This window comes from Rousettus aegyptiacus, unplaced genomic scaffold (genome assembly GCF_014176215.1).
Source record: "Rousettus aegyptiacus isolate mRouAeg1 unplaced genomic scaffold, mRouAeg1.p scaffold_m13_p_1, whole genome shotgun sequence".
In the NCBI taxonomy this organism is placed as follows: domain Eukaryota; kingdom Metazoa; phylum Chordata; class Mammalia; order Chiroptera; family Pteropodidae; genus Rousettus; species Rousettus aegyptiacus.
Window position 1 is genome coordinate 184,860,002 of NW_023416284.1, and position 27,704 is coordinate 184,887,705.

The 27,704-nt window shown below is 51.9% G+C and overlaps 1 protein-coding gene across 18 annotated transcripts in view; it reads left to right on the top strand.

The window, feature by feature from the left end:
- The window catches only part of AFDN (afadin, adherens junction formation factor), a 102,700-nt gene that overhangs the window by 52,938 nt on the left and 22,058 nt on the right, over positions 1-27,704 (top strand). For 10 of the 18 annotated variants that reach the window (XM_036223600.1, XM_036223626.1, XM_036223630.1 and 7 more), the window contains exons 11-22: positions 1,437-1,503; positions 5,067-5,185; positions 8,573-8,634; positions 8,763-8,968; positions 10,908-10,928; positions 11,667-11,812; positions 12,140-12,234; positions 12,670-12,935; positions 14,326-14,469; positions 15,833-16,031; positions 17,943-18,046; positions 20,247-20,333. In XM_036223600.1, the coding sequence (XP_036079493.1) occupies positions 1,437-1,503; positions 5,067-5,185; positions 8,573-8,634; positions 8,763-8,968; positions 10,908-10,928; positions 11,667-11,812; positions 12,140-12,234; positions 12,670-12,935; positions 14,326-14,469; positions 15,833-16,031; positions 17,943-18,046; positions 20,247-20,333 (1,516 nt within the window). The remainder of the gene's footprint in view (positions 1-1,436; positions 1,504-5,066; positions 5,186-8,572; positions 8,635-8,762; positions 8,969-10,907; positions 10,929-11,666; positions 11,813-12,139; positions 12,235-12,669; positions 12,936-14,325; positions 14,470-15,832; positions 16,032-17,942; positions 18,047-20,246; positions 20,334-27,704) is intronic. The other 8 variants (XM_036223624.1, XM_036223631.1, XM_036223632.1 and 5 more) reach the window with 2 other exon arrangements.

The window sequence follows — 27,704 nt, forward strand, 5'->3', positions numbered from 1 at the left end:
ATCTAATGTAAGTCCAGCTTAAATGTACCATGATGCATGGAGGAGACCAAGTCCAGGCCGTGGAGAGGCAGGGAGCAGGGCGGCCCACGTGGCTGTCTGCAGCTACTCTCCACCCCCCCACCCCCAGTCTGCTCTTCAGGGTTTCCTCACTCACTCGGCAGTTTAATCTCTTAAGGGGCGCTTCAGAAACACCGCGAAGTTATTCCTGCATATACTGGGATTTTAACCCTTAAAACCTCACTGTCTTGTGAAAACTATGAAGTAATCAATTAGCATTCTTTAGCTTGGACGTTTCATAGCATCTAGAAACATTTTTCATCAATGTAAGTTATTTAACATGCACTTATTTTTGTAAAAGCTAAGCAGTTTAACGACAGGTTGGTTTTACTTAGATCACGTAAACTTAGCATTTCAGTTAAGTTCTGTGTTTCTGAGAATTTAGAATACCCAGTACTTAAGTGCTCTACCTCTGGATGGTATTTTAACGATACCATACAGAGGTGGAAAATTATCTTGCGTTTACAACATACATGTATAGATATACAGCCACACAGTGCACAGTTGGATCTAAATTTTGCTCTGGAGACATTTACAATTTATATCTGTCCTTGACAAGTCAAGCTTCAAAGGTCATTCTCCATTTTAAAATAAGGACAGCCATTTTTAATACTCAAAGGATTGCGTTGACATGTAAACAACAGCATAGGTTGACCTATTTGTCTAAATCCTCTTTTTGAAGCTTTGAGAGACCAATTAAATACGTTTTCCATTCATCCTGCCTGATTGTGTAGCTGGCTTTTTCTGATTGTACGAGCAGAGATCCTGCAGAGGCGTTAAAGGATCCTCCTCCTGGCCCTCTTGGTATTAATGGGAGGCTGTTGTGGGCTCGTGGGCCTGGGAGACGCGATTTTGCATGTTAATTTTCAACAAATGTCTGGGAAAACCAGCCCTCTGCATGCATCGGCAGGCGAGCCTCGGCGTGTGTGTCCCTGTCAGGCGGCCCCCCAGAGCTGCTTAGTCACCAGGAATACTGGAGCAGGGGCCAGCCAGAGCCCGCTGGACGCCACCGAACCACAACGCTGACCAAGGTCCCTGGGGCAGACACAGTGCAGGTGCCCACTGTCCCCTAAGACCCCGCTGGCTTCGGAGAGGCTGCATAGCTCTGGACCGCTCCCGTAGCTCTACCCCTAGGCTCCGTGTCTGGATGGCCATTGCCACCCCGTGGCTGTTGGGGATGGGGAAGCTCCGTGTCCTTCCTCCTGGGAACGAAGGGAGCTTTTCCTTTATTGTTTCTTTCAATTTAATGTTTCCAAATACAGTTTCAAAAAACGGGATCCTGAGATGTTGAGTGTGCGTGCATTGGTAAGTTCGTGAAGTTACGACTGTGACTTACCTTCGAGAATTACTAATTGTGTATGTTTCTTTTATCCTGACAGAGTCGTTCAGGAGACAGCTTTTGAGTTCGGAGACGTGCACAGTGGAATGGCATTACCAACCAGCAAGGTAGGTCCCTATGGGCCACCTGGCGGGCTGTGCGGGCTGGTGGTGGTGACTCATGGGACACATGCAAACAGGCCTCAGGTGCTCTCCACCTGTGGGGGCCCTGATCTGCCGCGCCACAGGCGGGATCGTCCCGAAGGGTGGGGAAGGTGTGCCTTCTCTTGGGGGCCTGTGTCGTGAGCCCCTCCTGTGTGTAATAGCCCTTGGTCAGGTGGCCCCGACCATGATGGAACCCTGCTCTCCTTAAGCCCCTGCCTCAGGCACTTTGCCTCCGCGCTTATCTCTTATCTCTCACACAGTTTATTTCTGCCCTCATTTTGGTGATCTGTTTCTGAGAAACAAACACCCCAAACTCAGGGACTAAATTGGCAGCCTTATCCTGTACTTAGTCTGTGCAGTGTGGATACACCAGGCTGCGCCACTGGCGGGTCGGCTGGTGGCCAGGCCGTGCTGGGGCACAGGGACCGCTGGGCCTGTTTCTGTCTTCTCAGGTCCCCTCCGTGGGACTCCTCACCCCGTCGTCTCTCCACGGGGGCTACCAGCTGTCGGGGGCCTCACAGGAACCGGGGGTTCATGGCTGTCCTTCAGCCTGGGCCGCAGCTGGTCTCGCACCAGCTCGCCACCTCACAGCGGCTGGAGCACTGCCAGGCTCCACCTGGGCTCCAGGGCAGGGGCGCTGGTGACACAGCAGACTCCATTCCTGGGATGGGGTCAGGATGCGCTGCGGAACCCCATTTTATAATCCCCTGCTGTGCCCCCCAGCTACTGCACCCCCTTCTGCTCCTGCTCACAGCGTGAGAGCTTGAAGAAATAATCCCCGGTCACCGGGTTCACGCCCTGTAACTCCTTTCTCTCCCGACCCCATGTGGCTCCTGCTCCTCTGAGGGCCTGTGTCCATCATGGGCTCTGACGCCCTGCAGACCAGCCAGTCCAACGCTTGTTTTCTGTCCGTGTGTCTCAGCTGGGTCACCCCCACTTCATGGTGCACATCCATCTTTCAGCTTCCAGGCGTCTCCCATGTCACCACTCGTTAGTCCTTCCTCCCCCACGGGTCTGGGGCGAGGCGTTAGCCGCAGCGCCCTCCCTTCTGTTTGGCCGTGTCCCCTGGGTGGGCTCGCACGGCTGCCCCAGATAGAGTAGCGTCTGTGTTGGCTCCCGCCTGCCTTGCCCTTGACCTCTTCGTACTCCAGACGCTGCTTGACACGTCCATGGGGATTTTGGATTTACCAGAGCGAAAGCGAACTGCATTTTCTCTACCACGTCCTTCCCCTGCGACCTTCCCCACCTCAGCCATGGCATCGCCATCCGCAGATCTGGCACAAGGTGTCCTCGGCGCCTTGCCTTCTCTCAGCCTCTGCGCCGGGTATGGGCGGGCTGTTCGCTCCGTCTGAGGGCTGCCGTCCTTGCGCGTCTTCCTCTCCACGTCGTCACTGAGAGGCTGCGTGGCAGAGTGCCCGGGGCCTCCCTGGGGAGCCACTGCTCCTCCATGCCTCCAGCTCGCTGGCCCCCAGCAGCTGGGCCTGTTCGAGGGCTCTAATGAGACCCCGTCCCTGGGCTGCTTTCAGAGCCCCCGGTGACTTCTTATAGTGCCACAGCCTTCTCTGTGGCTCATGCGGCTCCTCACGGCCTGACCCCCTTCCCTGTCAGCCGCGTGTGGTGCGCCCACTGGGCTTTGGCCCCTCAGCTCCCGCCACTCCGCCACCGGAAGGCCCGCCGCATCTCCCTCCCCTGCTCCCGGCGCCCCGCGCCCCCTTCTTGCCTCGGACCTGGCTCCAGCCCCCTCCGTGAAGGAGGCGGCCCAGGCGTCCAGGCACCGTTTCCACAGCGCAGTTAAAGTTCTTTGGGCGCCGCTCCTCTCGTCTGGCTGTTCCCGCTTGCCCGCCGTCGGGCAGGGAGCTCTGAGGCGCAGCTCGCGCTGGCGGTGCTTCCGCTTCTGCTGCCTGCGGTGCTTCCGTTTCCGGTGCCTGCGGTGCTTCCGGTGCTTCACTTCCGGTGCTTCCGGTGCGTGAATCTCTCGGCCTGCCGAGTGACTGAATCAACACTCGCGGATCCAAATGTGACTGTCTTTATAAAAATTCGACTTTATAAAACGTAGAGTCAGTAAAGAAAACTTGGTAAATTGAAAAAAAGTGAAAACCAGCCATAATTTGAAATTGGCGATTGGTAATATTTTGATGAAGCCTTTTCTGAACTCTGTGCATGTACGTGTGTTCATTTATACATGTAACGCAATCGTATTTCTGCATACGCGCGCGCATATACACACACACCCCTTTCTGTCCTTCCTATGACTTATTTTATGAGAATTTCCTTTGGAAATCACTTGAAACAACCTAAAAATGTTTCATAATACGTTAGCTTATAAACATGCCATGATTTATTTATTGCCTTATTATTCATTTAAAACAGTGGTTTGAAGTCTTAAGTATTGCCATCCACTGACTAAGCAGTTTTATTTTTATAAATATGTTTTATGGAAGTAATTGTGTGTAAACACATATACATCTTTAAGCACAATTGTCATGGCTCTATACTGGTGAACATTTTTTCCTTTTTTTAAGGCCTACAGCACCTGGTCTTCCTAGGTGGTCTCCCATCTAAGTACAAACCAGGCCGACCCTGCTTAGCTTCTGAGAACAGATGGGATTGAGCGTGTTTGGAGTAGCATGGTCATAGACCTGATGAACATTTTAAACATTAAGGATTGGTTTAATGAGCTTTGACTAGACGACAAAATGCAGCCATTACAATTCTATAACAAACATGTATAAGGTTTACAATATATGAAAAAGTGTTTTTTTTTTTATAAAGCAGGTTATATAATCTCGTTTATAGAAATGTAAAAAATTGGAGAGAGGCACATAGCACAATATTAATCTCTCATTGGTAAGACAAAGGTGATTTTTTATTTATTTATCTATGCTCAGTTCCTGCAGCAAACAGATGTAATGAGAAATTCTACATAAATTTTTGCCACAGTAGATTTCTTCACATAAATGTATCAATTCTGCTCTGATCGTTTTCTTAATGTAGGTAACTCATCTTTTTGTCTGCTGTAAGTCAGTTAGGGATGTGTACTATTTGGAAGTACAAGAAATAAACCAGTTTTTTGTACTGAATTCTTCATTAGGTATTGAGCTGTGATGACCAGACTTTAAAATCCTTTCTTAAAACTAACAAATAAAACAAGACCCTAACTCTCCCTATTGTGCACATTCTCTCAGCTTATCCTGATTGAAGAGAACTTTTTGGAAGTTCCGTGGTTTTGAAGAACCTGTGTGTGTATGCACCACTTTTGCGTGTCTGCTTTCAAGCGATCTGGCCCTGAAGAGGAAAGTGGCTGTGTGTTCTATGGTTCTTTTACAATAGACGGTGTGTCCTTGAGTGTGCCGCGTGGACCTTCTGTCCGCAGCACGCGCTGCCTTCCTGGTCTGTGCTCCTTCCATGTCCCTCTGTCGTCCTCCTGCGTGGCAACCTCATGTCACATCTTCACCTGCAGCACAGGGCGCAGCGCTCAGCTAGTCTGCTCAACGTGGTAAACATCCCGTGTTTTCTCCTTGGCCTAGAGCACCACTAGACTGGACAGCGACAGAGTCTCGTCTGCCTCCAGCACAGCCGAGCGAGGGATGGTGAAGCCAGTGAGCCGGGTCGGACAGCAGCCGGATTACCGCAGGCAAGAGAGCAGGTGGGAAGAAGCGAAAGTATTTCCAGAGAGGGGTTGGGATAAAGAAGATTGAATCTATAGAGTTTAGCTGGCATTTTGAGAATGTTAGCAACATTTTTAAGAGTATCTCCTTTTCGTGTTGTTATTGACTTGAAAAAAAAATGTTTCATCAGCAGTTACATCCCTTCCTTATATGCTACTGCATTACCCAGTTGGAACAGGAGGCGTGTTGAATTAAAGCATTTCTGTTTTGAATGTGCTACTCTGTAAAAACATAATGGAGAGAGTATTTGTAGGATTTTAATACTCAATTATATACTTAGATAAAACTAGTCATTTTCCTCATTTTTGGAAGAAATCCTCACATGTTTAAAAATACACAAAGCCAAAACTGATTTCGAGGTCGAGTGTTTTAAGTTATGCAGCGCCCCACTGCTTTGTCTTGTGCTCTGATGCATCTCATTGAGATAACTGGGGGATGAATTATTTTTTCTCTCGCATTATTCTTTCTTAGTTTTTTTAAACAGAAACTTTTTTATTTCCTTATCTTATGATTTATAAATTATATGCCACCTTAATAAATCAGAATTTTACTTCCTTGTGACCTGAATTTATTTTAGTGTTGAAAACTTAAAATTTTCAACACTGCCTGAAACGTGGTAGCTGACTCACGGATGGTGACTTCTGGTCACCGGTCAGCTGGCGCTGCAGTGTGCGCTGTGCCGAGCACCTCTGCTGCGGGGGGTGGGGGGGTCCCCAGTGTTGGGACGGAAGTCAGGGCAGCAGCACGGGCGTCTCAGCACGTTCTCAGCAGCGGTGGGACTGGGAACCTTCGCCTGCTGATGCTGCGCTGTTCAGATTTTTAATGAGGCCCCCTCACAGCCCCAGTAGCTGGGGCATTAGCCGATGCAAGTGACTGGCCCAGGGTCAGTGTCACTTTGGAGACAGGCCTTTGATACAGTTTTTTAATTTTCCAACTTCCACCAGAGGGCAGTGTATATCATAAGATTTTAATATTCATCACGGTAATTAAATTTATAGTCTGATATGGGAATCTCAGGTTTTTACCTTGTTTTTGTTTTGGGCTTTTTGGTTCTTATTCAGAATTTTTGTTACATATGTAAATAGTCTACTCTCTGTGTGTGGACTTGTTTTTTGGTGGTGTATTCTAGAGTAAGATGTTTGGAATTGTAAGTCAGTATTGGAAGGAGTATCTGTTTATAAGTGATAGAGAGGCACGCATCATAGTTCTGAGTCTATAAGTGAGTGAGTGAATGAATCAGGACATGAGAGTAAGGATGGATTGTGATAATGCTTTTAGGATGTATGAAATTTGTAAGTATACATAGTTAATAGGTAATAGCTATGTATGGCGATTGATTATATGTCAGAAATTATCCCGTGAGCATTTATTTTAATTAATTTCTTTCAAGGCCAGATTATTTTGCTCCACAAAGACTTAACGGTTTTACGTGAAGTATAAATATGTGGTAGTTGATGTTAAGACAGTGACGCAAACAGATGGTTCTTTGTCATTTCGGCCTTTGGGATACACTGCATATGTATATCATATATACAGTGTTGGTTTAAGAGCTACTTAATATAATTGATAGATTTGTAAAAATCTAAGTCACTTTAATAAAAATGTTTAAAATACAAATTTTATTCAAGGTGAACATCTTTTTGAATGATGGAAATGACACTTTATTTTTTCAATGAGATTTTAAATTCCCTTATTTTTACTCGATTTGTTACATTGATGAGACATGAACACTTGGTAAATTTACCCAGGATCGTTCGTGGACAGTAAGTTGAGAATGACTGCTTCCCTGTAGTTTTCGGTGTCTGTAGACATGGCAGCGTAAGAGACACATTAAAATAATCGAGCATTTATATTCTGTGTGTAAGAGCGTTTTTACATCTAAATTATAGAATTAAATCCAAATTATTAAATCACAGACTGCATGAACTTTGGAGCATAAACTGGAGGAAAAGATTTTTGTTTTTACTTGCAGCAATGATCCTAGCTTGAGTTAGCGCACGTTGCGTTTTCTCCTGAGTCACCGATTGGTGTGTGGGAAGGTGAGGGCACGGGGTGGAGGCCCTTCTTGCTGGAAAGGACCCACCATTTAGGTTGTCTGAACCTGTCCCCGTCATAGGCCGTTGCTGGTTTTCTTTCATTTTTGAAGGTTTTTTTTTTCTTTTGAACAAATTTATTTAATGAGTGGACATACCAGTGATTCTAAATACTTAATTCTGGCAGATTCACTGTTATTTGCCTGAGATTAATAGACTTAAATGTTGCCGCTGAAAATGACTCATTTTAAGTCACCACCAGTGCAGATATCCTGATACCGTGTTGACTCTTCGGTTCCACCATGCAGAAGGATTTGAGTCAATATTGACCTCAATTTGGTTTGAGCCGACATTTAATTCAACAGATACTTTCATTCCGGGATAATTCATTGCAATCCCATCCCCACCATTAATTTTCAGATAACTTTGCAGAAGGCAAAACACGTCAGTCACACACACTTTAGAAAGTCTCCTCTTACCAGTGGCTTTTGGGGTTTTTTGACCACAGCACACGCCGCAGAATGGTGCTCTGCACCGCGCTGTGGTGCACACAGTCGTGGCTGAGAGGATTCACATAGCACGGCCTGCCTCATAGCCTCGCGGGGTGGGCGGGCCCACTGTTTGAAGAACTCTCTAGTAGAAATTCTTACCCTTTGAATTAACTCGGTCCTGAACACCTGGAAATACATGAACATTAATACAGTGCTACTTCTTAGAAATGTTCCAAATTATGGTTTCTCTTTGTTTTTGGCAGTTTTTCGTTTGTATAGTATCAGGCTGAGTGATGAACGTGCCAGGAATGTATTTATTTGCCTTTAAGGAAAAGCATACGTAGGATCTCTTTTTTAAGGTGTGGATCCCTGTGATCACTAGAAAGTGCTAGGCAAGTGGCCGAAGGGCTCCTCGGGGGTCATCTGCGCAGCCACTGTGAGGACGGGCAGCGGGGCCAGCGCGCGGGGAGTGCCTCCCTCTCGTGGATGAGAACGCAGTTCCAGCCCCCGGTGGCGTAGGTCTCCTTGTCTCCTGTGTCTCTACTGTCACTCGAGCCTTTGCTGTGGCAGGTGCCCAGCGGCCTGGTCTCTGCTCGCGCGAGGTCTTGTTAATAATGGAGCGTCACGGTCAGACCATCCTCCGAGCAGTCGGGACACAGTGTCCCCTGCGCGCGCCTCTGCACATCCCAGGCGGGTGCATGAAACGAAGCATTGGGCTGTTGATTATTTCAGAACCGCTGATTTCAGATTCGAAAATGAGTTGCAGAAATCTGCACAGGTTGCCAGCGATGTTGTCAGCCAGGTGACCCGATTTTAAGAGACAACAACTTTCTCGTTTCAGGACTCAGGAAGCTGCTGGCCTCGAGCCCATGCTGCCCGCGAGCATCGAGTTCCGCGAGAGCTGTGAGTGGCCTCAGACCCCATTGTTAGCGAGTTATTTCTTGTTCATTTTTCTCCATCTGATTTTCATGGTTTTTTTGTTTCTGTTCTTTTTTTTTCTTTTTTCTTCTTGTTTTGAAATCTTTTCACAGCTGAAGATTCATTTTTATCTGCCATTATAAATTATACTAATAGCTCTACAGTCCATTTTAAGTTGTCACCTACATATGTATTATACATGGCATGTCGGTATGTATTGTCGAGCCAGTACAGACCCGATGTCAGTCCTACAGAGCGTACTCACAAAGTGATTGCAATAGTCAACAGGATGGTGAGCATGATGGAAGCAGTGATCCAGGTAAGCTGCAGCCCGCAGAGCCGTGCGCGTCCGCGACTGTGCTTGTAACTTGCCTCAATTAAGTCCGTTTCTTTAATGTTTCACATTTGGTTATATGTTTGACTTAAGGATTTCTTCCCAAAATAAAAGTTACGGAAATTATATTGAAAATGGTCTAGTTTTAAAAGTTGGAAAGAAATGTAAACTTTTTCCTATTTCTTTTCTGCAAACTTTAGGATAATGGAAGTTAAACTGTGTATGTGGTAGCATAATAATCTTGAAAAAGACCCTTAAAATTCTAACAGTTGTTTTGAGAAAGTATGTGACTTGATGGGGGTTTTCTTGGAATTTTTTAAAAAATAATTTATTGAAATGAAATTCACATAAACATTTACCATTTTAAGGTGTGTAATCCAGTAGCATTTGGTACCTTCAGAGTGTTGTACAGCCACAGTGTTGTGTGTTAGGTTCCAGAGCATTCCCACCGCTCCAGAGTAAAGCCCTGTGCCCACCCAACACCCTTCCCCCAACACCGCACCTCTTCCCCCGCCCAGGCCTGCAGCCCGTCTTAGAGCTTGTAAGGGCCGTAAGGCACTTGCTCTTTTATGATGAGCGCCCCAAGCTTCTGGAGGTTGGCTGGCTTCTTGCTCAGGCTCCTGTGGGCATGATGACATGACATTTCTCACGATGAAACTGAGGGTCAGATTCTTTCGTAAATCTGTTTAGAAGATTTCAGGAAGTAATGGTATTCTCTGGGTAGAATGGTTTGCTTCTTTTAAGTACTCTCTTTAGTTGATAAAATTGGCATAGCAGTTTTCTGAACTTGCAGGTAATTTGATAATTTAATCTTAAAGTAAAATTGCAGATTTTTCAGTTTTCCTAAATCACGTGTCAACGCTGTTACTCAGCTATAAAACTCTAATACGAATTAATGTTAAGCGACATGATTAGATGGTTAGGTTGTTTTCCTCCTGTCAGGATAGTGAGGCAAACTAATCTTTTAATTCCCTCAGAATTGTTTTTAAAAGCCAAAAGTTTTTAAGAAATGTTTCCTTTGCCTTGAGCAGTTAGCATACAAATTTGACGGTTAAGATCCTTTTACCCAAGTGAGGATGGAGATGGGAAGGAAAGCCGTCTCATCTGAGTTCCATTTGTCACTCTCTAAACAAACATGATTTCCTTTTCAGTTGTCATTCAGAGCCATCATCTGTCCTCCACAATGTTTGAATTTCTAAAGCTTATTTCAAATTATGAAATTATTTTATGAAATTCCTGTCATCAAACTACTTTTGATAGAGTTTTCCATGTTAAAATTGAATTAATCACTGAAGTCACCATTATCAAAACAGGTCTTTTAAACTTCACATTTAGGTTTAGTATATGATTGGAGGAATCTCAACGTTTTAGGAAAAAACTAGGGCAGTAAATAATTTAAATTCTTTAATTCACAAAACCTTTCAAAAAGCCATTTACTCCTTTTTAGTATAGGCATAAGTTTTTACACGCTTTTAAGTTCTCTCGACTGTCATTTTTTTGTTCGTTTATTTCTGTCGGTCTTCCCCGTCTCTTTCATTCTCAGGAGTTAATCAGAGAAGAGACACGCCTGTCAGACTTAAGCAGTCAGACTCACAGTGTTGCTGAGGCTTCCCCACGTCCCTCCTTTGTGCATGTTTTAAAGAGATCAGTATGTTCACGTGTTAATTGTAACATCTTCATAGGTGAACTCTCTAGGATTCAGTCAGTGCTTGTCCCAGTGTTCACGTAAAACTAGTCCCTCATGTCATGTGCTCCGAGAGCTGCTTCAGATCCACAAACAAAGTGTAATTTGGGAAGAAGAAAATAGATGTTGTGCCTTCATGTCTTGCCTCGTGTTAGTGTTTTGATTTTTTTGAACTGTCACGATTGTTTACAAGTTTCTTTCTCTCGTTCTGCTCGATTCCCCTCGTCTGTTTTTCTCCAGGAAGTAGACCAGGTTGACCAGGTAGGCTGTGCTGCTGGGGGCTGACCCTGGCTGTGTTGGCTTTAGCTGAGTTTCTCATGCTGCTTCCATGTCAAACACAACACTGCAGCAACTGGACTGAGCCGCTCATAACACTCATTCAGCAGCTGAAACATGCAGCACTAAAACCCCTTTCCGACTGCGCAGCCTGTACCGGCATTTCATGATTTCCGCTTAACGCACTTCAGTGTGGATATGACATGACAAAAGCCCTGTTTCTTCTCTTGGTCGTTGATCCTGGGTTCCTCTTCTCTGGAGCTCCTCTGAGGTTGCCTGGCCTGCACATGTGGTCGGGAGAGGAGGCGACCGATCAGCACGTGATACCGAGTTGCCTGGCGTCCGTGCTGGCGGCTGCGAGTATCAGGGTGGCTGCGGGTAGCCGCGGATACGTGCGTGCGCGTCACAGATTACCAGATAATGCAGTCGCCAATTGGGCGGCGTACGATTCGCTATCCCCACGTCTCCACAGAATCCGTAAACTGCGGCTAATTGGACCCGTATGTCTGTACACAAATCCTGAGAAGGACTTGCAGTGGTCACTCGCTTTCCATTGCCGTGCATACCCCCAAATTCCTTTGCCGGTATCTGGTATCTGTGGCAACTACCTCGGTGGACACGGGAAGGCTCTGGGCTATTGGCGGCTTTTCAGGAGCGTCCCTTTCTGTCGTCGTCATGTGTGTTTGCCCTGCAGTTGCTTACGGAGCTGTGTTCTGTCTGCAGAAACAGAAGAACATTGCCGGGGCGCTGGCCTTCTGGATGGCAAATGCGTCCGAACTTCTCAACTTCATTAAGCAGGACCGAGATCTGAGCCGGATCACGCTGGACGCCCAGGACGTTTTGGCGCACTTAGTTCAGATGGCGTTCAAGTAAGGAGCACGGTTTTGGAGGTGGCGCTGTTCTGTAAAGACTTAAATTGTATTTTTCTTTGGTAAATTTTCAAAACTGATCTTCAAGGTTTTTATTTCTCCTAATTGAAGATGAATATCAAGAAGCATAAATAACTATATGCAGAACATGCCGACTTAATAAATTGAATTCAGTGAGCTGCATTTCATAAACCCTGAGAGGGAAACTATTGTGTTTCAAATCAGATAGTTCTAACAGCACGAATCGTTCCGCGTGGGGTGGCGTGGCTGCCAGCAGCAGTGCCTCACGTCACGCTGACACCTCTGGCGTCGTTCACCTGCTTTCAGATACCTGGTCCACTGTCTGCAGTCCGAGCTGAATAATTACATGCCCGCCTTTCTGGACGACCCCGAAGAGAACAGTCTGCAAAGACCAAAAATAGGTCAGAATTCCCTTTTTCTCCTTCCTCCCCGCCTTCCTCCCCCTCCGTCCGTCTCTCCCTCCTCTTCACCCGCCCCCCCCGGTTAACTTCATGTTAACGTTGCACAGACGTAGGAGGGAGATGTGTTAAAGGTAAACGAGACATCCTCTCGGGGTTGGCACTCTCGTTAACCTGACACGTTTGAGCTGCACCTGTTTGGGGCCCCAGGCTTCTTTTTGGAGTGCCACGCTGGTCGCACTTTTCCTAAAGGTGTCTCGGGGCGGCCCTCGGCGCTAGTGGGTCGACAGCCGCGTGCCGCTCAAAGCGCGCGCTGCCTCCTGTCTGAGTGGGGCCCGCGGCGTGACGGCGCGTGCGCGGGTGTCGCCGTCACGCCGCGGTCTGAGCGCACGGCCGAGGGAAGGCTGACGCTGTGCCCGCCCTGCCCGCCTCCCGCAGACGACGTCCTGCACACGCTCACGGGCGCCATGTGCCTGCTGCGGCGCTGCCGGGTCAACGCCGCGCTCACCATCCAGCTGTTCTCCCAGCTCTTCCACTTCATCAACATGTGGCTGTTCAACAGGCTGGTGACCGGCCCCGAGTCCGGCCTCTGCTCGCACTACTGGGGGGCCATCATCCGCCAGCAGCTGGGCCACGTGGAAGCCTGGGCGGAGAAGCAGGGGCTGGAGCTGGCCGCCGACTGTCACCTCAGCAGGATCGTGCAGGTGGGTAGTCCGCAGCCTCGCCGCCCGCTACGAGTGTCCGTCAGGACTGGCTGAGCCGTGGCGCCTCCCCCGGGATTGTCACCTGTGGAAGCAGTGAGACCACGGCATACGACATGCAGCAAACCGGGCGGCTTCGCCTCCACGGGCGTTTGTGGCCTCAGGCCCAGGGCCCGGAAGTACCAGGGCGATGTGGCAGCCGGTACCCTCCGGGGCCATGAGGGCGGGTGCGCCCCCGGTGTCCCTCCGCGCCTCTGCGGCGTCGTGGCCGTCGTCGGCTTGCGGGGCTGGTTGCGGGGCCGCCCCCACCTCGCCCTCGTCCTCACAGGGCGTCTTCCCTGGGCGCGTGTGCGCGTCTGTCCGAGTGTCCGCTTTTTACAAGGACAGCAGTCGCGTTAGAGCTGCTGACCTCGTTTAAACGCAGCTGTTCTGACGATCCTGTCTCCAAATGAGGTCCCCTTCAGAGGTGACAGGGTCAAGGCTCAGTACGTGAATTTGGGGGGACACAGCTCTGCCCATCACAGGCGGTAACTAGGAGATCAAATCCCCTTAAAGCGTCCTTTTTATTGAGATTAGTAAGGTGTATTTCATAAAACTTCTTCTGGAAGACAAATTTTTATTTAAAAATGAGTAGCAACTAAATATTAAGACTACAAAGCCAGGGGCCCAGAAAGCAAGAACACATACAGGAGTAGATGCAGGGGGTGAAGAGAGAGGCCTCCAGGTGTCCCGCCGGAAATCCTCACCTCACAGGGGAAGACAGCGGGAGACTCACAAAGGCCTATGACACGGCCACGTCCTGATGGCTTAACCAGTCCCCAGGGACTTGCTTAGCTGTCCAGAGACTGGTCTGCTGTTTCACAGGTAGGGGAAGTGCGTACCTGCAGCCGCCAAGCCCAGGGCAAGTTTCGTTTGTTATTATAGTGTGGAGTTTGGTATCTTTTTTTTCTTTATTTCCTAATCTTTTAAGGAAATTTACCATAGAAAAAGGCTATTAGTCTCCTCTTTGAGTCAGCTAATTTTGAAAGAGGTCATTGCAATGATACTTCATTCAGACCCCGGGGATGGTAATCTGAATGGGTGGGTAAGTATTTTAGGTTCCTAAGAGAATTTTTCAGTGCTTTAGGAACGTAAAGCACTTGAACATGAATTCAACATAATTACATTCACTGACCATAGATCCAATTTTATCGAATACATATTTTTAGTAGAATTGAGAGGCGGCCTCCGTAAGCCTGCGTGGGGTCCCCTTTAACGTCACGGCCGCGTTAGTGGACGTGTGCTTCCATGAAGTCCCCCGCGTGTCCGAATGCCGTCGGCACGCTGTCACGGTCGTGCAGGTGTCTCGGGAAGGGGATCCTGCAGTCAGTTCCCACCCTCTGGTGTTGACTAGGCCACCACCTTGCTCACCATGGATAAGTACGCGCCCGAAGACATCCCGAACATAAACAGCACCTGCTTCAAGCTGAACTCGCTGCAGCTCCAGGCCCTGCTGCGGAGCTACCACTGCGCGCCCGACGAGCCATTCATCCCGGCGGTAGGTGCTCGCGGTTCCCTGCACCCGTCACGGTCCCTCAGTCCCACATCGTGCACGGTCGTCTTTGCCGTCGATGAGTGAGTGTCGCGGGTTCAGTGCGAGGCGTGCAGACTCCGCAGCATTTTAATAGCCAGGGACTTAACTCAGAGATTAGGGTTGTGGAAGGTCACGGGAGGGACGGGGAGTGGAGCCGGCAGGTCGCCTGGAGCCTCGGCCTCACGGGCGTGCCGCCATGCTCGAGGCCCCGGGGCCACCGCCTGTCGCGTCACGGTGCCGAGTCACACCATGCGTTGGCCTCTCGGCCCCGTGGAGGCTCCGACGGGTGCAGTCGGCGTTTCAGCTTCTTCCCAGACGGAGTGAGGGGCGGACACCCAGTGCGCAGCACCCACCCCTGCTGGCTGTTTGCAAAGCGAGAAGTGCTGCAAACACCTGTCATCGCAGTGGAATGAAACCGTGGGTGCGGGTGTCCCGAGCGCCTGAGGAGAGGTGAGCTCATTAGGTGGTCGGGTCGACCCGTTGGCGCCGGCACCGAGCTTATCCACGAAAAGAGCTGTGAAAATAACCAGGGACCGGAGGCCCCCGCGTCCGCCAGCTGAGCAGGGCGCGCCGGGCGCGTCGTCCTCACGTGAGGGAACGCTGCTCTGCGTGAAGCAGAGCGACTGAGCGCTGCGCGACGCCGTGGGCGAGTGTCGTCAGGTGCCCACAGAAGTCAGGTGCCGGGTGCGAACAGTGCTTCCGTGCCCGGATCCCCAGGGCGGACAGGAGCGTGGGGCGCTGGGGGACAGTGACTGGGAAGGCGACAGGCGGGGGCCGCGCCTCAGCGGCCAGGGTGCGTCCCTCGGCCGGGTGCTCCCTCCACAGCCCTGTGAAGTGAGGGTTTGTGAACTTTGCCACATGCGTGTGTGCAGGAAGCATTCACCAGAAATCACTTATAAACCCCCGACTCAGAAATAACTCGGTATAAGCTAGAGACATATTTTATCTTGGCTTCTTTAACGTCACGTGAGCTTTTGCCTGCGTAATTAAAAATACAAAAATAGGATTATTAGTGCTGGCTGTTAAAGAATTATGCAAGGAAAGATGGTTACTTTCAGAAAGAAAACCCGTTTTCTTGTGATCAGACAGTTTCCGTGGAGAGCTGCACGTCACTCGAAGCGAGTCGTCAGCGTCGGTCTGCGTTACGAGTGTGCACCCTGCCGCCGCCGTGCGGCCCCGCGGCCTGGGGCGTGCGTCTCGCCCCGCGGACGGCCGCGTGGGTGGGGGCAGCTATGCTGCCAACGGCGCGACGTTTCTGAGAGCAGTTACTGGTCACCTGTAGCAACCACGTAGCATCTCTTTAACTTCGCGCATTTCTCCCACCCAGGACCTGATCGAGAACGTGGTGGCCGTGGCCGAGAACACGGCGGACGAGCTGGCCCGCAGCGACGGCCGGGACGTGCAGCTGCAGGAGGACCCCGACCTGCAGCTGCCGTTCCTTCTGCCGGAAGATGGCTATTCCTGTGACGTCGTGAGGAACATCCCCAGCGGTCTGCAGGAGTTCCTGGACCCCTTGTGCCAGAGAGGTGGGTGCAACCCCGAGCTGCCCCTGACCCAAGGCCGGTTGGCGTGGGACTTTGCTTAGTTACGTGTCCCTAGGTGGCCGTCCGCTGGCATTGAGCGTCCCCCATGTGCTTCTGGAGACATCGGGGGTCCATGGACTGGGAGGAGGCCTTTGTGGCGATGTGGGGTCACAAAGGCCCAGACACGAGGTCCCTGTGGCCGTGCCGCGCGCCCCTCCTGTGAGCACCGGGTCTGCTCAGCCGGCGACACAGTCGCGTTTGGCCTGAGCCTCGGATGGCTCTCCCCTTCCTGGTGTTGGTGAGCCTGGGGCCTCGGCTGGTCCCCTGGAACCGAACTGTCACTTTGCGTCGGTGCCAGCAGGCAGGGCCGCTGAGAGCAGCGCAAGCGTTGGAACCAGGTGTTCCGAGTTCCGATCCCAGCTTCATCACCTGCAGTTTTTGTCTGTGAAATGCGTGTGGCGACATGGCCCTTGTGAGGGTGGCCATGGCCTGTGGCTCCCTGGGGACGGCCGCCCAGAGCCGGTCTCTGGGTGCTGACGGCGGCCACGGTCGCCAGTGCCCGCGATCACGTGCGTTAGCGCCGAGAGACCCAGACTCCGGCGTGTCTCACACAGGCGCGGCCGAGTCCCGATGCCTCAGACGGCTGTTTACATCGCTGACGAGAGCACCACACTTGTACCTGCAGCGTGAGCTTTTACGTTAGACCAGATTTCAGTCTCAGTCTGCTACTCTTCTGTAACACGAAACTCAGATGAGTAGAAAATAGACCCCAAATTTAGGGGTTTAAACACATGAAAGTAATAGGAGCTTAAGGTTATGTCTGTAAGAATGTAAATTTAATGAGTGTGATTTTTAACTTCAGTGAATATTTTACTCACCACATAGATTTTTGAAACAATCGAAATGGTGATTTTTTTTTTAAAGGCCTAGAGCTAAGTAAAATTAGTGTGCATCCCTATTCGAACCGAGGACGTTTGCGGCTTCTCGTTCTCCTCCACCACAGTCTCATAAGTGTCTCATAAGAGCCAGAGTCGCCCTCGCCGGTGGACGCGAGGGTGGACAAGGGCAGCAGCCGATGGTGGCTCGGGCCCCTGAGCGGTAGCATGTCGTCGGGGTCAGGTGACCAGAGGCCCCAACAGGCCACGGCGTGGCGTCTGCCGCACAGCGAGCCCTCGGTCCTCACTGGCAGCTGATGGTGACAACTCCACTTGGAGAAGCGGAGCAGGAGCTGTGACATGACTGTCACACAGCTTCTGAGAAACAAAATAAGATCTGACTAAGTGAAAAATGAGGTATTTTGAATTGAAAGCATTAGTTTCTTTAAAGGTATCATTTATCCCTGATGAAAATATCAAAGATATTCTTTAAAACGTTTTAAAATAATTCTAAAATTTACTTGTAATAAATTTAAGTATTATTTGCAAGGAAACTGAGGCAAAGAGCAACGAGTAGGGGCCCGTTGTCCTCCGGACTTGCTGTACGAGCCAAATAATATCTCGACTGAGCCACGGAGGCCTTTGTCCAAGAGTGCAGGCAGCTGTCCACGTCCGCATAGCTCTCTGGTCCCTCCCGTCTCCCCCTTTGTTGGAGCGTGACTCTGAGCAGCGCCGAGGCGTCCTGGCCCGGTGCGGGGGGCCGCACCAGCAAGGAGGCGAGCACCCTGCAGCTCAGCTTTCGCCTGGCTGTGAGGGCACAGCCCGTGCACAGAGGACGGCGGCCAATGCCGCTTCCCTGCTGGGCGGCGACCTTCCACTGGACCAGAGCAAGCGCAGGGCTTTGCCTGTCTGGCGGTGCAGCGTGCCGAGGCCGTCACTGGGCACGAAGCAGGTGGCACCGTGCGCTGCTCCGCGCAGCTGCCATTGTGTCTGGCACGGTGTGCTTTTCGGTCTCACTACTGGCCTGTTTTCTCCTCAGGATTTTGCAGGTTGGTTCCTCACGCACGTTCGCCAGGTACTTGGACAGTGTACTTTGAAGGCGCGGATTACGAAAGCCACCTCATGCACGACAGCACAGAGCTGGCAAGTATCCTGAGGGCAGCAGGCGGGCTAGAAAAGAAACACTCCTTACAGTTTGAAACTCGGTGGAAATTCGTTCCTTGCTTACAGTGAACAGTGTTGTGATAGGAAAATTTAAAAATCACCTTGAAATATTTTATTAAAGAATCTTAAACTCATGACTTATACATTAAGTTTTTATTTCCAGGCCATGTCTTTACAAGTTTTGTCTATAAACAAATAGTGATTTTTAAAATAAAGAATATTTTTTTCTGTGCTTATACCAGCTTTAATGTTAACATGTGTTTTTTTAAAATATGTTAATATGGTAGCCTTAACAGATTTTATTAGAAAATGTCTTTCTTTGCTAAAAACATTTTCTTAGTTCTACCTTATCTTGGATTTCTCTTGGGTCGTTTACTAACACCTTACAATTTTTGAAGAGTGGTCAGTTCCGGTATTTACGAGCTTCGTAAGTGTTAAGGAAAAGTCTGCTTCACTCCACACAGTGAATTCTAACAGGAAGGGCTGCCGCCTCAGGAGGAGGTGCCGGCTCTGTTGTCCTCTATGACACGAACCAGCGGGTCTTTCAAGTATCAGTCCAGAAAACATGTAAACGAAATGTTTTCTCTTTGAACATTTTTGTTTAGTTTTATTTACTTTAAATATTTTTCTATAATTGTCATTTTTGTCTCCTAAGCCACTTTGGGTTCAAGGAGAAAGCAGATGTGACCCCACATTTGTCAGGGTCACTGCAGAGGAGTCAGTGTGTTACGTGTGATTAGAGGTGGCAGTTTAGTGACCTGGCCACATAACCCCAGGTGGCATAGAAGTAGACAGTGTCTCTGGGCCAAAGTTTAGAGATTCTGGGCTATACAACAGCTAAACATAAGTCTTCCAAATTGCTGAGTGGTGGTCAGTGCGAACAGTGTCTGAGGACACGACCACCCGCCGAGGGACCTGTCTGGCAGGTGGCTGAGCCCAGTGTGGAACGGAGAGCATAATGCGTGCTTTGTGTGTGGAGTGCAAAGAGTATGGATTTATTTTGGCTCAGTATCATAGATACATCGTGTTCATCTCCAAAAATGGAAGTAGTCGATGACTTCTCTGTTTGACCAAACAGGTGATCTTGGCTTTGGGTGCGGGGAACATCCCTCCAATATCTGGGATCAGCCTAGTTACTGACTGTTATTGGCCAAATCCCAAACGAGAACAAGTTCTAAATCCTAGGTTTTAGAGAAAAACAAGTACCTTTTGGATAGAATCGCTGATTTTTTTATCTTTCTAGTTTATTTACAGATCCCTCAGGAGATTTCAGGTCTTGAGTTAAAAAAAAAAAAATTCTAATGTCACCTGGTCTTATTTATTTCCCTTAGGCCGTTCTCTCTTTCACAGACGGTTCTGAATGAACAGGCCAGGCGCGATCGCTCCCTGGCAGTGCGCCCTCTTACCTGCGGGTTTAGTTAGCTGGATGCTCCCCAGTGTGCAGACACTGGCGGCGTCCTTGGCGTTGCTTACCCTTTCGCGTGAGGTGTGACGTGTGCAGCATGTCCCGTCCGTGACTCACTCCGCTCGCTCATTCCTTTATGGATCTGTTCGAGAACCGGCCTGTCCTGTGGGGACGTAGCTTCGTCACTTCGGCTGCGTCGTGCCGCCGAGCGGGCGCCACCCTGAAGGCCTTGTGCGCGCTGCAGCCCAGGCCGGTGGCTGCCGTCGTGCTGCTGTTGACGATAAAGCACACGCTGGTGGCGTTGTCCCCAGAGACACAGACGCTAGGTCACCTGCGTCAGAGCTTTTTCTCTGTCCTCTTAGTGTAAAGTGAGTTTTAAGTTCCTTTCTTAAAGAACACTAGTAGTGTATTGTGGAAGGTTATAAAGTAAAATTTTAATTTTGCCTTTATGATTGGGTTTTTGTAACCTGGCAGTGATAGAAGTTTAGTTTTATCTATACATTAAATTCTTCAAATAACATTTAAGTAGCATCTGTGACTAGGTTCATCTTTGATACTCTCGAGTCAAGACGTTTACTTTCCAAGTGGACACATGAAGAGTGCCTGTACTCACTGACTTTTTAAATTTTTTTTGCTATTTCCTCTCCTACTCCCCTATTTCCTCTCCCCATTCACAACCACGAATGTGGTTGACTAGACAGATCATGAGTTGCCTCGCCATGTGGAGGCATTCCTATTTCAACCTTAAAGCAAACCTTTGTTTTCATCCTTTAGGCCCAGCCTCTGAGGAAGGAACCTGAAATAATCACTGTGACCCTAAAAAAGCAAAATGGGATGGGCCTCAGCATCGTGGCAGCAAAGGTAGGCCAGCCCGGGACCGGGGGTGGCCGGGCCTCATTCCTGCGCCCTTGGATCAGTGTCTGGAGCCGGCTGTGTGGGAGGGTGTCTCTGCCTGCGGGCGCAGGGCGTGTTTGGGTCTGTTTGGTGGGTGGGGTGTGAATGGAACCCCTGTGCTCAGGCTCAGGGAGCCGGGGCCATCTCCGTGGAGAGTGGAGTGGGAGCCCCTGAGAGGGGGGGCGGAGCCCGTGACCTTGTGGGCGGATCCCGACTACCAGGCTGGGGAGAGAGCAGCGTCCTGTAGTCTAATGCTGTGTTGGTCACCTCATGGCGTGGGCGTCAGACACAGAAGACTCGGTCGGAGTACCTCGTCGCCCGAGCAGGCTTGTGGTCCTGGTCTCACTGCTGGTGGGTGGTAGGGGCTCAGGAGACCGCTCGGACCCCGCGTGGCGCCGACGGCCCAGGGCATTGTGAAGGAAGCGCAGTTTCAGCTCCTCGAGCGTGAGGATTTGGAGACACAAGGAGTAAGGTCACGTCGGGGGTGGGGGGACCAGGCGGCGGCCCCCCGTGTGCCGCGGGCCCGGTGGGATGATGCGCGACCTGTACCCGCAGCTCTTGCTGGGCAGGCGGGGGCGTTTCACTGCCTCTTCTAGGCTCCTCCGAAAGCGCAGGGTCTGGAACAGAGGAGGGGGGTGGGGAGCTGACCGTGCGGGAGGCCGTGTCTGGGAGGGGCGGGGAGGGGGGGACAGGTTCGAGGGCCTGGGACCAGACGGGGGTCAGGGCCCCGCGGGAAGAGCCTCGAGGGTGTGGGCAGAGCTGTCATCTGGGGCACAGCGATCCAGTTCCGAAGCGGGGGGTCCATGGAGTCCCCAGGATCGGCTGGCGGTGGTCTGGCGCCGCCTCACCCAGCTTGCAGCCCCGATTCCTGCTTCCTCCCCAGAGGGCCACATGCGCGAACACGTTTCCGGACTTGTGATTTAAGGGACGCAGAGCCCAAAACTTCGGGGACGTGAACAGGATCAGCTGTAGACTATTCCTTTTGCTTAGTGACAGAATCAGGTGCCCCTTTTCAGGATAAAAATTACAGAACCGCACTCAGATGTGCAGGGAAGATTTAACCTCTGTGTTTCCTGATACACGCGCCTGTGAGATTTTACTCAAATGCTGCTCTGACTTGCCGTCTGAAACGCTTGTCTGCAGTGTCGTGGGCTGCCATCCAGTGGCATCTCCATCTTTTCCAGATTAAAAAATAATGTCTCTCAGTACGAAATCACCTGCACTCTGCAGATTCAAGTCCAATTTAGGTGTCTTTGGCCCTTTTCCTCGGTCACCGCATCCTGGAGTAGGAGGGACAGGCAGGAGGAGGCAGCTGTGGGAGGGAGCCCGGCGAAGGCATCCGCGATCGGTTTTGAAAGTTCGTTTTTCCACGTCGCGGAGCGGGGGTTGTGCGGTCACGGCGCCAGTGTGTAGGTAGCGAGCACAAGCGTCCCGGGCGGAGGCGGCGGCGGCTGAGCCGGGCCGTGGTGGTGGCGGTGGCCGGAAGTCCTTGCGGGACGTCGCGGCCCCGGCCGAGGCGGACGCGGCCTCATCACGGCGCTGCAGGTCCTGGTCCCGGACCCACCACGCTCGCCTGTCGGGTGGCCGCTTCGGGCCGGGTGGTGAACTGGTATGTGAGCAGAAGGGCAGCGTCGCAGGCCCCGCGACGCTGGCTCCGCCCCGGGCACGCGGCCGCGTTGTCCGCCACGTGTCGGCTGCCGGGGGCGGCCGAGTCGCGAGGTCAGCGGTGAGCGTGTTACGTTTGGGACTCGGATGCCTGAGAAGCTGGGTCCGTGAACGTGCGGCCTGGGAGGTGGCGTGGTGGGGGGGTGTGCGGAGCTCCGAAGGCCAAGCCGGAGACGAGCCTGGGCCCCACCACACGGGTGCCCTGGAGCGCGTGACTCGCGGAGCGCTCGCCGCCAGCCGTCGCCTGGGGTGCGAGGCGGCCTTCCTCCCACGGCCCAGCGCAGACCCCGCGGTGTCACGTGCCCGTGCGCCTGCCCCCTGGTGCCGGAGCCCAGAGCGAGCCGTCACCTGCCCGGGCCGGCGGCGCGGCCGTGGTAGCGAGGTGGCCTCAGGGACCCGGCGAGCGGAGCCTGCCGCGGTCCACGACCATGCCGTGCGTCGCCTGTCGCTTTTGCTCCTGGCAGGCTCACCCGGCCGGAGTGCCCCGTCCTGCAGGCCCGCGGGCCGCAGGCCTCCGTCGTTGAGCCCTGCCCCCGGCAGCCGCAAGCGTCCGCGCGCTCCATCCCTTCTCGTGAGCCGCGGTGGTCTGGTGTCCGGCCCAGGCCTTTATTTTTTCCCGGCTGGTGGCTTCGCTGCTGTGAGCCCGGACGCCGTTTGATGTCGAGTCCGCTGACGCCGCCTGCACGCTGCGGTTCCGTTTTATGAAAGCCAGATGACTTGGAACCGTGCGGGCGTGCGGCTCGCTGCAGAAAACACTGCCCTGGGAGGCTCGCGGGCCCCACTTACTCATCTGTGGGACAGCGCAGCGCTTCCTGTTTAATTTGGAGTTTTAAAATACAAACAGTTCCCTCCTTTTTCTTTTTCTGGCTCTTTTAAAGTTTAATAAAGTACAAAGTGGACAAAAATCAGAGCGGCCCAGTTGCGTAAGAGCCGGAGTGTTGCATCGCTGCGCGTCCGCGTTGCTGAGTGCCACACTGTGTCCCTGCGTCCAGCTCGGGGCCGTGGCGAGCCGGGCTGCGAGACCAGCCGTGCTGGTGGCGGCCGGAGCGAGGCCAGGGGAGCGGTGCCGGCAGTGCGGGCAGCCGCGTGGTCCTCGGGGCCGAATGTGGTTCTCAGTCGTGGGGCGCGTGGAGCCCGCGGTGAGTGTCCCCCGGGGCGCTGGGCTGCGGGCGCTGCTGCTGGAGTCCCCTCCCCCGGGGACGCTCGCTCGCAGAGCAGCCCCTCTGTCGCCCGTAATCACGCGCCCAGATGCTCGCTGCTTTTGTTCTAATGCTGCTGGTTCCTTAAGGGTCATGAAAACATAGGCTTCTGCGTGCGTCTCACGTAAAGCAGAGAGAAAGCAAATTTAATCCTGCTGGTCACAAATGGGGAAAATTGCTTGAAATAATTGTAACTACGGCTGTGTGACTTACTGAGGATGTATACAGGAGTATCTGTGGTCTAACTCTGTTTAGGTTTCATTAAGTGCCTTTTACCGTAGGCTTTCTCTAACTCGTTTTTTTCTAAAAGTGAACATAAGATGATAATTTTAAAAGCATTTAGACTCCACTATTTTTATTTAAAAATAAACAGTTTTGTTTGTGCTTTCAGACTGTGATTTTAAGTTGACTAGCTTAAGACCCAAAGTCGCATTCCTCTGCCTTGAAAGAGGAGGGTCAGTTACCGGCGTGGGCCCTTCAGCCCCTGCCGCGGCCCCGTGGGGAGGCCCTGGACAGAGAAGCAGTGGGGACCCGGAGATGCCGGGGGCCCGTGCCCAGCAGCTGCTGCACACGCACCGGAAGTGACCTCTGTCAGGTTGCCAAGTGCCCTGGTGCCCACGGTGCTTATGAATTTGAAAACAACATTTCGTATTTTAGTTCTGAAAGCAAAGTAGTGAATTAGATAAAAGTATGATTTTTAACCCATTTCATAACGGCGGCCTGAGTGCTGATTTCTGGGGTTGTCTGAAATGCTCAGTGATATTAAAGTGACAGGAACCTACTTACTGCTCTGAAGCAGAACTGCCACCCGCACGTGGCTCTCGTAGAAGTGCGAGGTCTGGAGGGGCCATGGGCGGAGGGGCCGCCGTGGGGCAGCCCAGTCTGGCGGGGGCCGGGGCTGCCAGGCGGGAGGAGCTGGGCGGGGCACGTGGCCGGTGGCCGGTGGCCAGCACGGCCCTGCGCCCAGCCCAGGCCGCCTGTGCCACCGGCGTCGGGGATGCTGTGGAGAAGGGACAGCCGGTGTGCGGCAGCTGCATCCCGCAGTGCGTGCGGGGAGCCGAGCGGGCGCGGGGCGCCGGGGCCAGGGCACGGAGACCCCCGGGCACGGACACCCCCGGGCACGGACACCCCCGGGCACGGAGACCCCCGGGCACGGAGACCCCCGGGCACGGACACCCCCGGGCACGGACACCCCCGGGCACAGAGACCCCCGGGCACGGACACCCCCGGGCACGGACACCCCCGGGCACGGAGACCCCCGGGCACGGACACCCCCGGGCACGGACACCCCTGGGCACAGAGACCCCCGGGCACGGACACCCCCGGGCACGGACACCCCTGGGCACAGACACCCCCGGACACAGAGACCCCCCAGGCACTGACACCCCCAACACAGACACCCCCGGATGCAGAGACCTCCGGACACGGACACCCCGCGCATGGGAACCCGCACTCTGCTCGGAGTCAGGGAAACCCCTGCCCCAAGGAAAGCTTTACAGCTGCTCCCAAGACGGAGCAGTGGGGACGTGGGGCTGCTGACCCCCCACAAGCCCCCACACCCCAGGCACCGAGGAAGGGGTGAGGTCACCCCAGCCCTCTGCCTGTCCGGGCCGTGCCGTGTCCGGGCCCGAGAACAATGGGGGTGAGGTCACCGGGCCTCCTTCCTGCTGCCGCTCCCGGGAGCACTTCACGATGCTCGTGCTGCGACTCGCCCGGGCGCCCACACACACACAGCCTGCCGCTGGCTGCGGCGAGCACCGGGGACAGCACGGCGCTGTCCCCCGGACACGGCGACGGCCCGCGGTGCCCGGCTCCTCGGCTCTAGGCAGAGCGGAGCCTCGGCCCCCGGCCGCTGGCTCTGCCGCTTAGCGCCCTCCAGGGAGCCCGTGTTTGCTAACTTCGTGGCGCTCTCTTCCTACAGGTAAACGCCGGGAACCGGGGGTGCTTCACCCCACCTCCTCGTTCTTCCTCCTCCCCGTCAATTCCTCTTCCTTCACTTGTAAAGAAAATGTGTTCTGTGCTTGACGCTGAGACCACCTGTAGCGTCATCTGCCACTCCACCGCAGTCCCCTTCTGGGGACCGAGGAGCTGGACCGTGGCGTTGTGCTCCTGGCCGGTGCGGGCTTGCTGGCGGTCCTCCAGCACACCGGGCCAGGCAGCCGTCCGGACGCTCGACGGCTGTGTTATTCCCACAGTCACACTCAATTAAATTTCAAGACTGTATGTAAAATTCATAATTCCTGCTGCCTTTGGAACATGTAACTGCTTTCCGGAAGATCCTTTTCAAAGAGGAACTCGATTTATAAAGTGTGGGGGGGTAGTTCTAAGTGGTTATGCTTATTTGTATAAGCGTTCATGTTTAATTTTACAAGTACACACACTAAACATAACAGTAATAAGGTTTTCAAATACCAGCTTAGATGTCTTTAGCCAAGTAATTCTTAAAACTAGCCTTCATATAGCTATTTATCATATTGTGATCTCAGTTTTAATGACTGTGCTTAACTCTTCTTGTGTTTGGAAGTCAGGTGGTAAAATGTTGGCCCAACTATATTATGGTAAGATCTTGTTTTCACTCAGTCGTTCATGAAATTCTAAGTTTATTACCAGTACCCGTGGTTACTGTCACGTATACTACGAAAAGCCTGTAGTTTTAGAGCAGTGCTGTCCAGTGGAAATGGAATGTGGGCTTCATACGTAATTTTAATTTTCCTATTAGCTATCTTAAAAAAAATAAAAAGAAACATTAAAATCAATTTTAATAATGTTTTACGCATATCTAAAACGTTACAATTTCAGCATATAGTCAATACAGTTCATTAGCGAGATACTGTAGATTTTTTTGCCGCACGCCGTCTCTGACATCTGGGTATGCTTTATACTGACCGCACACTTCTGTTGGGCCTGGCCCATTTCCTGGGCTCAGTGGCCTGGCGGCTGCGGTGTCGGGCAGCACAGTGTTGGAGCACCCGATGCCACTTCACCGATGTCCGAGAAGTTATTTTTCTGTGTTCTTATACTTGGCTTTGGCCCCTGCTTATGCATTTACATTCTTTCAATGACAGAGGTGACACGTAGCAAAATGTTATCACTTCTGGACCCCATTTTCCTTAATTAGAAAATGCATAGAATTACTGTAAAATGAATTTTAACTGTGTGTCCGCATGTGTGTGCACATTAAATAAAATAGGAACTAGTAGAATTATTTTCTCTAAGTTCAGTCTAGATTAGTTTGTTCATTATCGCTTAGAAATAAGATACGCAGTTTAACGATTCTAAACTTAATGTTTTGTTTTATGTCATTTTTTGGTCATAGTGTCCGACGTTCTTAATTTCATTCAGACCGAGTGGGGCGGGTTGCTAGCAGGCGCCGCAGTGCTGAGGCGTCCCCGGGGCCCGGCGGCCGCGGCCGCCCTGGTGCCGTGCCAGCGCCGGCCTGTCCCCGGCGTGGGGTGGTTCGCTGGGGCCAGGCCGAGCTCACTGCTCTGGCCGCCCAGTCTGGGCAGGCGTTCCTGGCTGGGGCTGCTGCGACCAGGGGGAGACGCTGGCTCGGCTTTGAGTTGGTCCGAGGTTCTGGTGTTTGGGGTTGGAAGTAACTACCGTGTTAATCTGGGACACGCGCTCACACAGGCAGAAACTCCGTAGAGTTCCCTCATCTCCCGGCAGCCACCTGTGATCTCGTTTTTCTAAAACGACTGCTAGTGGAGCTGCAATTTCTCTGAGCAACAGTGGTATTTACAGTTGTCTTAGGGCCGGTTTAGCAGCCGCTCACACAGCGCGGCCAGGATCTGGGTAAGCAGAGGTGGGGAGCGGGGTGGCGGCGGGAAAGGCGTCCCCGGAGGCCGCGCGCGGCCTGGCACGTCGTCCACGGTCGTGAGTGGAGCCCCCGGTCCGTGAAGCAGGGGATGTCGACCGGGGAAGCGGTGTGGGTCGAGAGCACGTCTGGAAGACTCGGCGCCGACCAGAGTCTGGGTGCTGGTAGAACGTTCCAGATCCACGTTCTGTGCATCACCGCCACCACCTCCCCCGAGGGCGTTTTCTTTAAATGTCGGATGCCATGGTTCCTTGTCAGGGACTTTCAGTTAGTTGGCTTGTATGACCTGCAGTTTTAACGTGTAGATCTGCTGATCTAGTGTGTGTATCGGTGTTACTAAAAATGCTGTATTGCTGGGATTACTGATATTTTTCTTGTCAAATACAGAAGCGGCTGATTATCTTATTAAAAGGAGGATTTTTATTTCTAATTTTAAAGGACAGTATTTCATTACCAAAAAATAATGCTGTGTGAAAATGCCCATTCACACTAAAAACTGGTACAGCTGCCCCCCTTATTCATGGTGGGGGGGGCATTCCGAGACCCCCGTGGGTGTCCGAAACCACGGACAACCCCGAGGCCCGTGCATGCTGTGTGTTCTGTATCTACACACCTATGGCGGAGTTCACTTTGTAAATGAGGCACAGTGAGCAATGAACA